This window comes from Vitis vinifera, chromosome 12 (genome assembly GCF_030704535.1).
Source record: "Vitis vinifera cultivar Pinot Noir 40024 chromosome 12, ASM3070453v1".
NCBI lineage: Eukaryota > Viridiplantae > Streptophyta > Magnoliopsida > Vitales > Vitaceae > Vitis > Vitis vinifera.
The window spans coordinates 20,782,012-20,795,770 of NC_081816.1; the positions used below are offsets into that span (position 1 = coordinate 20,782,012).

The 13,759-nt window shown below is 41.6% G+C and overlaps 1 protein-coding gene across 3 annotated transcripts in view; it reads left to right on the plus strand.

The window, feature by feature from the left end:
• Positions 1-13,759, plus strand: part of LOC100261717 (exocyst complex component SEC6) — a 38,714-nt gene that overhangs the window by 8,952 nt on the left and 16,003 nt on the right. For all 3 annotated transcript variants that reach the window (XM_002268249.5, XM_010659362.3, XM_019223675.2), the window contains 4 exons: positions 3,245-3,352; positions 3,536-3,674; positions 3,771-3,815; positions 13,457-13,512. In XM_002268249.5, the coding sequence (XP_002268285.2) occupies positions 3,245-3,352; positions 3,536-3,674; positions 3,771-3,815; positions 13,457-13,512 (348 nt within the window). The remainder of the gene's footprint in view (positions 1-3,244; positions 3,353-3,535; positions 3,675-3,770; positions 3,816-13,456; positions 13,513-13,759) is intronic.

The following is a 13,759-nucleotide window of genomic DNA, read 5'->3' on the forward strand; positions in this document are numbered from 1 at the left end:
CATTAAGTGACCGCATGAGGCTTTCTAAATCTTTTATCTCAGAATCTGAAAGGTTACTACGAAAATTAAAGTTCCAAGAGAAAGGACGAGTAGAACCAAGAATTGAAGAAATAGGAATATTTTTATCCAAGACTAGTCTAAATAGTCTTGGATAATGGGATCCCAAAGATTGGTCCCCCCACCACAAATCTTCCCATAATCGAATTCTTTTCCCATTTCCTACTACAAACCGAGTAAACATGGATAACTCCTGAAAGACTTGTGCAATAGCCTTCCAAGGACAACGATGTGACCATCTGACTAAAGTGTTAGCATCCCAACCATTAGAATGTAAACCATAAATGCTTAAGATGACCTGATGTTAGCTTGTTTTTCTGTGTTCTTTCTTGAAAAGTTTGCATAATTGAAAAGTGTTTAGCTTCCCATTATAAGGAAAAAAATCACTAACGCTTAAGGGGGTATGAAGCTCCTGAAGTCAACAAGAGAAGAGGTGCCTCTTCTGGCCAGCCTCTTCTCCGTTGCTTTGAACCAAGTGGCCTTTTGGGATATAAAGGAGAGGTGAAATGCCCTATCTCTAGAGGAGTTGGAAGCAAGAAAGGATGCAAGGGAGGACTTAAAAGAATGGGTCCTTTTAGAAGAAATTTCTTGGAGGCATAAATCTAGGGAAGCATGGTTGAAGGAGGGGGATAGAAATACTGGATTCTTCCACAAGATGACTGACACTCATGGAAGGAGGAATTTGATGGCCAGAATTAAGATTAATGGAACTTGGTTCATAGAGGAGAATGAAATCAAGGAAGCAATGGTTAGTGCCTTCCAAAGCCTTCTCACAGATTTAGGGGAGTGGAGGCCCAATTTAAACAGGTTGTCGTTTGAGTTAGAGGCTTAAGAGGCTGCATGGTTGGAGGAGCCTTTTTCAGAGGAGGAAGTTTTCGATGCCCTTTCGGGTTTTAGCAGGGATAAAGCATCATGCCCAAATGGATTTTCTATGGCCTTTTGGCAATTTTCTTAGGAGTTTGTGAAGGATGAGGTGATGGGTTTCTTCAGGGAGTTTTATAACCATGGTCGTTCTATTAAGAGCTTGAATGCAACTTTTCTAGTTTTAATTCCAAAGAAAGGGAGTGCGGAAGATTTGCGGGATTTAAGGCTAATTAGCTTGGTAAGAGGGCTGTACAAGTGGTTGGCTTAGGTGCTAGCCAATAGGTTAAAGGTGGTGGTAGCAAAGGTGATTTCCAAGGCCCAAAATGCCTTTGTCAAGGGAAGACAAATTTTGGATGCAGTTCTTATTACCAACGAAGCCATTGATTCGATTTCGAAAAGCAATGATTATGCGATTCTTTGCAAACTTGATATGGAGAAGGCTATGGTCATGTTGGTCCTTCTTGCTTCCGGTTATGGAAAATATGGGTTTTAGAGAGAAATGGATTGGATGGATGAAATGGTGCATATCCAATGCTAGGTTCTCGGTTTTGGTCAATGACACCTCTTTAGGCTTCTTCCAAAGCTCTAGAGGACTAAGGCAGGGAGATCCCCTTTTGCCCTATTTATTTGTGATTGCAATGAAGACACTTAGTTGTCTCTTTAAGAGAGTAGTGGTTAGAGGTTTTTTGTCAGGTTGTCACGTGAGGGGTAGGGGTGATGAAGGGATTTTGGTATCCCATTTGTTATTCGCTTATGATATGCTTGTTTTTTGTGAGGCCTCCTAGTATCAGATGACCTATTTATGTTGGTTGCTTTTGTGGTTTGAGGTCATTTTAGGTTGAGAATTAATTTGGATAAAAATGAGTTAATTCCAATGGGTAAAGTGGATAATGTAGAAGAACTAGTTTTTGAGTTTGATTGCAAGATGGGAAGTCTCCCTTCGTCTTACTTGGGACTACCGTTGGGTGCTCCGTTTAAGTCCATGTCAACTTGGGATGGTGTAGAAGAGATGTTTTGCAAGAGGATGGCCATGTGGAAGAGGCAATACATTTCCAAAGGTGGGAGAATCACCCTGAGTCGTAGCACTTTGTCTAGCCTGGCCATTTACTTCATGTCGTTGCTTTGCATGCCAAGGATGGTTAGATTGAGGTTAGAGCAGATCCAGAGGGACTTTTTGTGGGGAGATGGGGCTCTTGAGTGGGAATCTCATCTAGTAAGGTGGGCAATTGTTTGCTTAGACAAGAGGAAAGGGAGATTAGAATTAAGTATCTTTCTACCCTTAATAAGGCTCTCTTTGGCAAGTGGTGTAGGCATTTTGCAAATGAGAGGGGGGCCTTTTGGAATCAAGTAATCAATAGGAAGCATGGAGAAGAAAGAGGGGGATGGTGTTCTCGGGAATTGATATGGAATAAAGATGGAAGAGATATGGAATATGTGTTGATCTCTTCACCACTGATCTTCCCATAAGAGAAAAAAGGATCTATCACCAAATACAAGGCAAATCTGACAAATGTAGTTGTGTGTCTACTTTTGATGGACCTTGTTGAGAGAGGAACCACACCTTGAAAAGTACCTTGCCAAGGAAACGCATTTGTCTATCTCATCTATTCTTAAAAAAGGCATTATTTTCTCTTGATTGTTGAATCCTGTTAGGACCATTTTTCCTTGGAAATCTTTTACTGATGCCTAGCTCATTGGATTTGAGCCTTCAAATAAAATATCAATTAAGCTAATTGAAGCTTCTTCATGCATTCCTCCTCCTTGAAACAATGGAAGCCCCCCTGCAGTTTTTTAGTCTATTAGCAACCTTAATTAGGATTTTAAAAAGAGAGAGAGAGAGAGAGATGACAGTTGAGACATTGACAAGATGGTTGATCCAAGGTAACTCTCAATTCCAAGAAATATATATTTTGTTCTGCCATCAAGGCACTTAGGTACATCTTCGAGTACTGGATCCTGAAACTAAACTGCTCTAGGATTGTGTCCTGAGGACCAAGACACTTGAGCAGCCTGTTACCATTAAGATGAAAGAGTTTTATTTAGTTGACTACCCAATCTCATATTAGAACCTAAACAAAATCTCTTGAACATGCAGATCTTTTAAACCTGGGAGCCTGTAAAGTAACCTTGATGGTGATCCTATGATTCTCCATCTTATCCTTATAATTCTTATCTTTGTTCAAGAAATATGTCCTTTCACCATCTTTAATAATTTGATATGTTGTGCAATAGATCACTGCATGTTATTATGTTTGACCACATGGTTCAGTTTGCTCAAGTTTAGTTTGAACATGGTTTTTTTTTCTTTGTTTTCTCTTTGTAGGGTTGTTGAAATGCAAGAAATCCTTGATCAACAACTTGCTGAGGAAGCAGCCGAGGCTGAGGGAGGAGGGACCATGGCATCAATTGCAAATCCTCGTAGAACTGCAAAGTAGCTACCTTGAACTGGTTTCCAAGATTGATTAGTATCTCTCTATTTGATGTTTATTATCTCTCCCCATTCTGATCTGGACATTGGGATTCCATACATCTGTCCTGACATGTTTTATACTTCACTGTCCTTGGAGGGATGCAATGTATTATATGATGTTGATTGAATCCTTATTCTCTGCAGAAAATCTACAATGGCAACAGCTTCTTCGAGGCACTTAACACAACAGAAGTTGAAGATCCAAGGGAAAGGCTATAAGGATAAGTGCTATGAGCAAATAAGGAAGACAGTTGAACAAAGGTTTAATAAGCTTTTGACGGAGGTGAACATTTCATATTACCTACTATATGACAATGGAATTGAAACAGTTTGACTTTTTGTCTTATATATTTTATTCTAACATTAATTCATGCATCAGCTTGTTTTTGAGGATCTAAAAGCTGCTTTGGAGGAAGCTAGAACGGTATGAAGAACTAATCTCCATAATCCCCTAATATATCTTTGTTTGATTTCTTTCTGTTAGACTTTAGGGATTTGCATATCTAGGAACCTTATATGACTTGGCTTCGGCTTGATGGAGTTTGGTGTTTTCCTTGGGAATTACTAAGTCATTTATAGAATAGACAAAGAGTAGAAAGCTTCAAAAAGTGACATGTTTTGACTTAAATGGTTTGATTTTGATGATGAGAAATATTAATGAGGTTTAAAGCTAGTCTTCCTCATATTATATTCACTGTTTGTCTATGATCCAAAATTAGATCCTATAAGCACCCTTACTGGGATAATCAGCTGCTCTGCCACTCTTTCTCTTGTTTTTTTGCTATTTTGCGGAGCAACTTCTTGATCTCATAGTTTTACTTCTCCCACAATTATCCTATGTGCACCTTGTCTTTGTAGAAATCTCAATGAACGGGTGATTGTGGATTTATTACAGCCGTCTCCCTCCTTTGAAAGCATGGTCTCTTCTGCCCCAGACTAAGGGTCAGGTCTTGCATGGGTCAAGATCTTTTTCTTCAAATCCTTCTTCTCTCCAAGAAGGACAACCCATCCTCTTTGTTGTCGGTCAAACTGTTCTGAAAAACCCAAGCCCCCTAGAGTCAGCTTCCTCATGGCTGGTCTTACAAGAAAGTGAATACCAATAATATGCTTCCGAACTGGAAGCCTTTCAGAAGCATCAGCAATAGCAGATGTGTTATATGCAGGAAAAGTTGGTGGATTTTTTGTCCCCCTTAAGTGGTAATAAGTGGTAATTATTGTTTGTTCCACATTTTTATTTTTGTAATGTTCCTTATGTTTGTATTGCTTCTCTTTTAGGAATTTTTTTTCTCTCTTGTTTTGATATGATTTATATGTTATGGGATGATATATTCTTCTTGATCTTTTTAATTAATAGGAATGATCTGGCAAGCTTCTGACAAAAATGAAACCTTAATACAAGAAATCTCCTTTACATGAGAACAACTAGTTAGCTGATTTGAATGTGTTAAACTCTTAAGGTGGAAGGCTGAGTTCAGAATAATATATTTGATAATATTATCTAACATTTCAGCTGTCAATGCAAGCATTTTGATTGAACTGTACACCCAAGTATGAGCCCTAGGAAGTGTGAGTCCTCGTGGCATCAGGTGATTAAAAGCATCTACAATTTGCATGTTAATTGGTGGCATGCCAACTTTGTTGTCAAGATGTTGCATTGATGTACTTGTGAAGCTATATCCCAAGGATATCAAGAGTTTATTTGCTATCTTTGTTTTACAGTTAGCAATGGACCATTGATATGTTGCTGGGATGATCTTTGGTGCACTGTACCAACCCCTACAGTGTCTTCACATTGCTTCTATGATAAGGGGTTCCCTTATCACTAGCTTCTTATTGTTACACATGTTTCCCTGTGTTGGAACTTTGATTTCCATAGAAATTCGATGGACAACAAAATCAGTGGTACTTCATGCCAATTTGAATAATGAAAATCTAAAATGCTTGGGCACCCTGACTAAACTTGATAGATCTTATTCGAAGTTCCAAGTTACTTCCTCCACTAACATTCTAGATCAGGATTTATAATTATTAACTTTACCATCCTTTTGTAAATGCTAAATTTTACTGTATTCCTTTGTCTAAAATGTCATAGTTTGTGATATTTGTATAGGCAACTTACTCCCCTCAGTTTTTCTAGTTTTACTCCTTGATTTTAGCTGTTAATATATTTTTTCAATCAATGAAGAAAGGGTTCCTCCTTATTTTCAGATTATCACAACCATCTAAAGAAAACTAGTATGCTACTTATTTCTCAAGAAAGTGCGATGGCACTTCAATAGTTGCTAATATATTTAGTAGTTTTACTAAGAGCTGATTTAACAACTGGATGTGTTTGCCCTGGATGCGTGTGGTTCGGCTGGTGGTATACTGATTTGTTGGGATAAAAGAGTTCTGGATTTGTTGGAGTGGGAGGAGGGACAGTTTTTTTTATCCTGCAGATTCAGGATAGTGGAGAATGGGGTGATTTGGGCCTTTACGGGTGTTTATGGCCCATTCACTAGAATTGAGAGGGAGTGCTTGTGGGAGGAAGTTGGGGCGATCAGAGGAATTTGGGAGGGGCCTTGGTGCCTAGGAGGTGATTTCAACATCATCCTTTCTCAAAGTGAAAGAAGTAGGCAAGGGAGAATAACCTCGGCTATGAGGAGGTTTGCGGAAGTAGTAGATGAGCTAGGTCTCGTGGACTTACAGCTGCAAGGGGGAGCCTTCACGTGGAGCGGGGGCCTGAATAGTCATTTAATGGCTAGGTTAGATAGATTTCTGGTCTCTCCCTGCTGGCTTGATCAGTTTAGTAGGGTGAGTCAGCGAAGGCTGCCTAGGTCGACTTCGGATCATTTCCCAGTGTTACTTGAGGGGGGTAGATTGAGGAGAGGGTCTGCCCCTTTCAGATTCGAAAACATGTGGTTCAAAGTTGAGGGGTTCAAGGATTTAATCCGTAATTGGTGGCGGGGGATAGAGGTCAGTGGCAATGCCAGCTTTAGATTGTCTACAAAGCTGAAGGAATTGAAGCAGAAGCTTAAAGTTTAGAATAGGGAGATGTTCGGAAATCTGGAATGTAACAAGGAGGTTGCGCTCCAACAAGTGGAGTATTGGGACAAGGTGGAGGATGAGAGAAGTTTGACAATGGAGGAATTAGCTTGTAAGAAGGAAGCCAAGGAGGGTTATGCCAAGTGGGTAGATCTGGAAGAAACACACTGGAGGCAGGTGTCAAGGGAATTATGGTTAAAGGCAGGGGACAGAAACACGGGATACTTCCACCGTATGGCTTTTGCTCATAGAAGAGTCAACCACATGGACAGAATTAAGATAAATGGGATTAGGTTGACAGAGGAGCGTGAAATTAAAGAAGGGGTAGTGAATGCCTTTCAGCAACAGTTTTCAGAAAGCTCGGGGTGGAGGGCGGACATTGGAAGTCTTCATTTTAATCAAATATGCTTGCAAGAAGCGGAGATGTTGGAGCTCCCCTTCACTGAGGGAGAGGTCCAGGCGGCCTTGATGGAAATGAATGGGGATAAAGCCCCAGGCCCTGACGGGTTTTCTTTATTTTTCTAGCAAAGATGCTGGGATTTTGTTAAGGAGGAAATTTTGCAGATGTTCAAGGAGTTTTATGACAGGAATAGTTTCCTCAAGAGTCTTAATAATACCTTTCTGGTGTTGATTCCAAAGAAAGGAGGGGCTGAGGATCTAGGGGACTTTAGACCCATCAGCCTTTTGGGGGGGCTCTATAAGCTGTTGGCAAAGGTGTTGGCCAACAGGCTTAAGAAAGTGATAGGAAAAGTGATCTCCCCTGATCAGAACGCGTTTGTCACGGGAAGACAGATTCTAGACGCCTCTCTAATAGCAAACGAAGTGATTGACGCATGGAATAAAAGAGGGGAAAATGGGTTAATCTGCAAGTTAGATATTGAGAAGGCATATGATAGTATTAATTGGCAGTTCCTCTTGAAGGTTATGGAAAAAATGGGGTTTGACTCTAAGTGGCTGAGGTGGATGTGGTGGTGTATCTCCACGGCTAAATTTTCAGTCATGGTGAATGGAGCCCTAGCTGGTTTCTTTTCAAGCTCAAAGGGGTTGCGGCAAGGGGACCCCTTGTCCCCTTACCTTTTTGTCATGGGGATGGAAGTGTTGAGCGTTCTTATCAGAAGGGCTATGGAGGGGGGCTTCATTTCAGGGTGTAAAATTCAGCGTGGTAGAGGGCGGGCTGTCCACGTTGCCCATCTTCTTTTTGCCGATGACACAATTATTTTTTGTGAGGCTAAGAAGGAGTACTTAATGAACTTGAGTTGGATCTTGTTCTGGTTTGAAGCCGCTTTAGGGTTAAGAATTAATTTGGCTAAAAGTGAGATCATTCCAGTAGGAGAGGTGGAAGAGGTGGATGAGATGGCTGTGGAGTTAGGGTGTAGGGTGGGGCAACTGCCGGCAGTGTACTTGGGGTTGCCTCTGGGGGTGCCAAATAAGGTTGTCCATGGGTGGGATGGGGTAGAAGAGAAAGTGAGGAGGCGGCTTGCCCTTTGGAAGAGTCAATATATATCAAAGGGCGGAAGAATCACCCTAATTAAGAGTACAATGATTAGCATGCCAGTGTATTAGATGTTTCTCTTTCGAATGCCCATTTCTGTGGCAAGGTGATTCGAAAAAATGCAAAGAGACTTCTTGTGGGGGGGGGGGGGTTGTGTCACATGGAGAGGAAAGTTCATCTTGTTAAATGGGGAGTGGTGTGTGGGGATAAGGAGAAAGGGGGGCTTGGAATAAGGAAGCTTACCCTTATGAATAAAGCGTTACTTGGGAAATGGAATTGGAGATTCGCTTCTGATAAGGAGGCTCTTTGGAAGCAAGTGCTGGTGGCAAAGTATGGTCAAGAGGATTACGGTTAGAGGACCAAAAAGGTTGTGGGTGCGTTTGGGGTGGGGGTGTGGAAGGAGATTTTAAAGGAAGCTGGTTGGCGTTGGGAAAATGTGGTGTTCAAAGTGGGGAAAGGCAATAAAATCAGGTTCTGGACTGACACGTGGTGTGGGGATATAGCGCTGTCCCAAAGGTTCTCGCACCTCTACATCTTAGCAGCCCATAGAAACGCGTCGGTTGAAGACATGTGGGACCAGAATGTTGGAGAAGGAGGCTGGAACTTGAGATTTATTAGGGATTTTAATGATTGGGAGGTGGAGATGGTAGGTGAGTTGCTCCAAGTGTTGAAGGGATTCAGGATTACTTGGGAGGAAGATTCGGTTTTTTGGAAGGGAGGGGGAAATGGGCAGTTTAGAGTGAAGGAAGCGTACAACCGGTTGGATAGGCCTATGGATGTCGTCTTCCCGAAAAACAAAATTTGGATGGAGAGAGTTCCAACTAAAATCATGTTTTTTGCGTGGGAAGCTACTTGGGGAAAGATTTTGACTCTTGATAGGCTCCAAAAGAGAGGATGGCAGCTTCCTAATCGGTGTTTTTTGTGTACTTGCGAAGCGGAAAGTGTGAATCACATTCTTATTCATTGTACAGTGGCCAGAGTGCTATGGGATTTAGTGTTGGGTTTAGTTGGGGTCAAGTGGGTGTTCCCTAAAACTGTAAAGGAGGTTTTATATAGTTGGGGGGGGGGGGGGGGTGCTTTTGTGGGAAAAAAAAGGAAAAAGCTTTGGAATTCCATTCTGTTATATATTTTTTGAACGGTTTGGAAGGAAAGGAATAGACTAGCATTTACGGGGGGGGGGGGGGGGGGGGGGGGAGGGGGGGGAGTTAGCAATTCAGAAGTTTAAATATTCTTTTGTATGTAATATTTGGGGTTGGGCTAAATTGTATATGGAAGAGAAGCCGCATTCCCTTTTAGGTTTCCTGGAGTGGCTTGCCTCCAGTTAAGGGGTGGTTTGTTTTTGTCCTTTTGCTTGTAAGGCTTTAGATGCCTTGTATACGTCTTGTATACTTTGGGGCTTTTTAGCCTTCGTTTATTGAATTCTGTTTTTGCTTATCAAAAAAAAAACTGGATGTGTTTGCAAAACGGGGAATCTTAAGTAGATTAAGTTGGCAATTAATTAATGCAGTAATACTCATAGTAGCATTATTGGTGGCTGTGAAAAGAGAGAAAAGGGAGAATCCCTAATTATTGTTATTGAAAAACTGTAAAGAATACACATTGGACTTGGGTATATATATACATGTTGGTGGGACCCACAATACAATAAGGAAAGAAAAGGAAAAGGAAAAGTAAATAACCTAAATAACTGTACACTATCTAACACTCCCCCTTAAGCTAGAGCATATATGTAAAGCAGCCATTTCATCTACCATTGCTTGTCGTCAGCCTGGATGGGAAAGAGCCTCAGGGGTGCTATTGGGAAGAGAAACAGAAGAGATAGCAGAAACAAATGCAGAATAGGGTGAAGATAATCAATGGTAACTCAAAAAATTGTAAATGGGATAAGGATTACAAAAAGATCGATTACCTTTCCGAAAAGCAATGGATAAGTCAACAAAAGGAGGCAGAGCCGGGGCAGGAGAAGCCAAAGGGATAGGAAGTGAGTCAGCAGGTACCTCGGCCAAAGAAGGAGGAACAGCGACACGATGACGGCGATGATAAACCTGAAGTGGGCGAGAAGGCACTGCATCAGGTGGGGAGATAATGGGAAGGGGTAAGACTTCAGAAACAGGAAGAGACTCAGAGGTAGAGAAGAACGGTGAGTCCTCAAAGAAAGTGACATCAGTGGAGAGAAAGTAGCGATGAGTCTCAGAGGAATAACAACGATAACCCTTTTGAAGTCTGGAATATCCTAAGAAGATGCATTTTGTGGCTCTGGCAGAAAGTTTGTCCTGTCCAGGAGTGAGAATATGAACAAAGCAAGTACAACCAAAAACACGAGGAGGGAGGAAACAAAAGTGGTTGGTCAGGGAAAAGAAGGGAATGAGGAATCTGATCGTGTAATACAGATGAGGGCATACGATTAATCAAATAACATGTTGTAAGAACAACGTCCTCCCAAAAATGAAAAGGAACATGACTATGGAGAAGGAGAGTATGAGCTGTCTCAACAAAATGTCGATTCTTACGTTTAGCTACCCCATTTTGTTGAGGAGTATGAGCACAAGAAGACTGATGAATGATCCCATGTTGGGACATAAATGAAGTAAATGGTGCAGAAAAATATTCTCCGGCATTGTCACTGCGCAACACACGAATAGAAATATTGAACTGGGTTTGGATTTCAGCATAGAATTTCTGGAAAATAGAGAATAACTCAGCTCGATTTTTCATTAAAAATAACCAAGTACATCGAGAATAGTCATCAATGAAAGTGACAAAATACTGAAATCCTAAAGTAGACGCGGTCCGACAAGGACCCCAAACATCAGTGTGGACAAGTTCAAAAGGAGACTTTGCCCGATTATTCAAATGCTTTGGGAACGAGACATGAGTATGTTTCCCAAACTAACAGGACTCACACGCAAGCGACGACAAAGATGAAAAATTAGGGACCATTTTCTGGAACTTGGATAGACTAGGGTGGCCCAGGCGACTGTGGATGAGGAGGGGAGCATCAGTGGAGATGCAAACTGCAGGAGTTGAAGGCGAGGTGAGGTGATAGAGGCCTTGAGACTCACGTCCTATGCCAATCGTCTTCCCCGTACTCCGGTCCTGCAAGGTCACAAATTTATCAGAGAAAGTGATAGAACAGTTAAGAGTGCGAGTTATTTTGCTGATGGAAATAAGATTAAAAGGACACTCAGGGGCATAAAGGACAGAATAGAGAGGTAGGGAAGGGAGAGGATGAGCGAAACCAAAACCTTTAGCCACAGTTTGGGAACCATTAGCTAAAGTAACAGTAGGTAAGGCAGAGGTAGTAGTAATAGAAGAGAAAAGATCCTTATTACCAGATATGTGATCAGAAGCGCCAGAATCTAGAATCCAAGGTCCAAGAGAAGATGTGTGGGTAAGACAAGCAGAAGCATTACCAGTCTGGGCAACAGAAGCAACAGAAGCTGACTTGGTGGCCTGATAGCGAAGATAGTCATCATACTCACTTTCAGTGAGGAAAATACCCTGAGATGTGGAGGAACTGGGAGGCTGAGGCGACTGAGGATCAGATGATTGGGCCACGTGGGCAGTGCGGGGAGGCCGCCCATGTAACTGATAACACTTTGAGAAATTAACACAGAATAATCTGAAGTGTTATTAGATGGCAAAGTCTGAGTGGAGGAAATACGGAGGAGGCGAGCAAACACATCATCCAAGGATGGAACGGAGGAACTGCCAAGAATCTGATCTCGGACGGTCTCGAGATCTGGACGGAGGCCAATAAGCGTAAGAACCATGAAGAACTTGTCAATCTGTGTTCGTTGATCCCCAACATCAGTAGTAAGAGGCATCACGGTCAAGAATTCCTCCTTAAGAGAGGCAATCTGGCCAATATAAGTAGATAAATCCATGTCTTGTTGTCTGACATTGACAATAGAAGACGCCACCTTATAAAGACGTTGGATATCATTCGTGTATAGCCCTTTTGCCTGATTCCAAAATTTAAAGCATGTTTTGTAGGCCCGAAGATGAAGCAGAATCTTAAGATCAACTGATTGTCATAACACACTACATAATTGTGCATCTATCTTCCTCCATTGTACTCTGTCAACCTCAGGGATATCCACCTCCTGCGTAACAAGGTGATCCTCATAACCTTGACCCATAAACCAAAGCTCCACAAAGGCAGACCAGGACAAACAATTTTCACTGCCAACCAATTTCTCCGAAGTAATCATAGGAGATCCAGATATGATAGAGGAAAAAGTAGAACTTTTAGTAGACATATCTACTTATCTAGAAAACGAAATATGTTTGGATCGAAGAGAGCCCTAATACGACTTCAGATCGCGGCTGAAAGAAGAAAAACCAAGGATCCACGGTTGTGAGAGACCAAATAGTAAAGAAAAACAAATGTGGCACTACTGGAAGGGTAGAAGAACACTTCCTAAGACACGTGCAGGGCTTGGGGTGGAGAGGAAGTCACCGGAGGTCGTCGGAAAGGCTGTTTAGAGGGCAGGCGAAGACAAAAAACCTCAAAAAATGCACTTTCAGGGCTCGGATGACACAAACACAAATGGAGGGTGGCTAGACAGCGTCAGGCAAGGCTGGAGGTGGAAGCGTGTGGCTGGAAAGTGCTCCACGCGCCCTCACTTGCCGGCGCGTGAGATTCAGGCCGTCGGAGAAGAAACGCGCGTGGCCGGCGCGTGGCTAAGATTCTCCCTCCGGTGCTTTGAGAAAACTTGAAGATCTCCTCCTTGCACACCTGATGGTATGGTCGGTGTCGGAAAAGGACTTCGTCAGAAAAAGGTCGCTGGAAAAGTAGCCGACGGTGAAGGTTTTCTGATGGCGGTGAGGGTTTTCTAACGGCGATACGGTTGATCGGAAAGCTTTAGGAGATGGGAAGGGTGACCAAAATGAAACACGGTCACTGAAAGATTTCCCATAATAGATTCACGGATAAACTGAAAATAATTAGGGTTTTTTTTTCTTCTCCCTAGGCTCTGATACCATGTGAAAAGAGAGAGAAGGGAGAATCCCTAATTATTGTTATTGAAAAACTGTAAAGAATACACATTGGACTTGGGTATATATATATATGTTAGTGAGACCCACAATACAATAAGGAAAGAAAAGGAAAAGGAAAAGTAAATAACCTAAATAACTGTACACTATCTAACAGTGACCTTGTAGGCTAATTTGGAGACCTTTTTCTTCCGTGAATCTATAGAGCTTTTGTAGTGTGTGGAGATTGCTTTTTCTGCCTACAGTCTGTGTAGATAGTTTTAGTTTTTGTGGTGCAATATACATTTCTACTCTTTGATCAGCAATTGTAGATCTTGGAAGGATTGCTCATCCTTCTTTGTATCTACCATTCTGTGAAATGAATGGAAAATATATTTATCTATCTATTGTGTTATTTTGCTGCTCATCTCAAAACTCAAATGCAAGGGGTGTTTTCTTTTTCTAAAATTTTCTTAATGCTGCTAGTTTTAAACTTTAATAGTCCTTTCTATTCATAAGCCACTTTTTCCTGCAAATGATGCCTCTGGTTTGGTTTTTTTGACTTTTAGATTGGAGAAGAGCTTGGAGATATTTATGACTATGTGGCTCCTTGTTTTCCCCCAAGGTTTGGTCCTTACTGAAATATGCTTTTGTTCTGACTTCTTCTGGTTTTATGCCTATCATTAGCCATGTATCCAATTTTCTTTATGATTTGTGTTCTGAGGTTAGAAGAATCTTTTGCTCGTTAATTTCAATTTTATCCTTCTTCTATCTTTTCTATGTTTTATTCTTTTGCATTGGTGATGAGACAAACTCATGCTTCTATTGTGTAGCGCATGATCCTCTAAGTTGCTTGGGAAATTCTTTCTCCT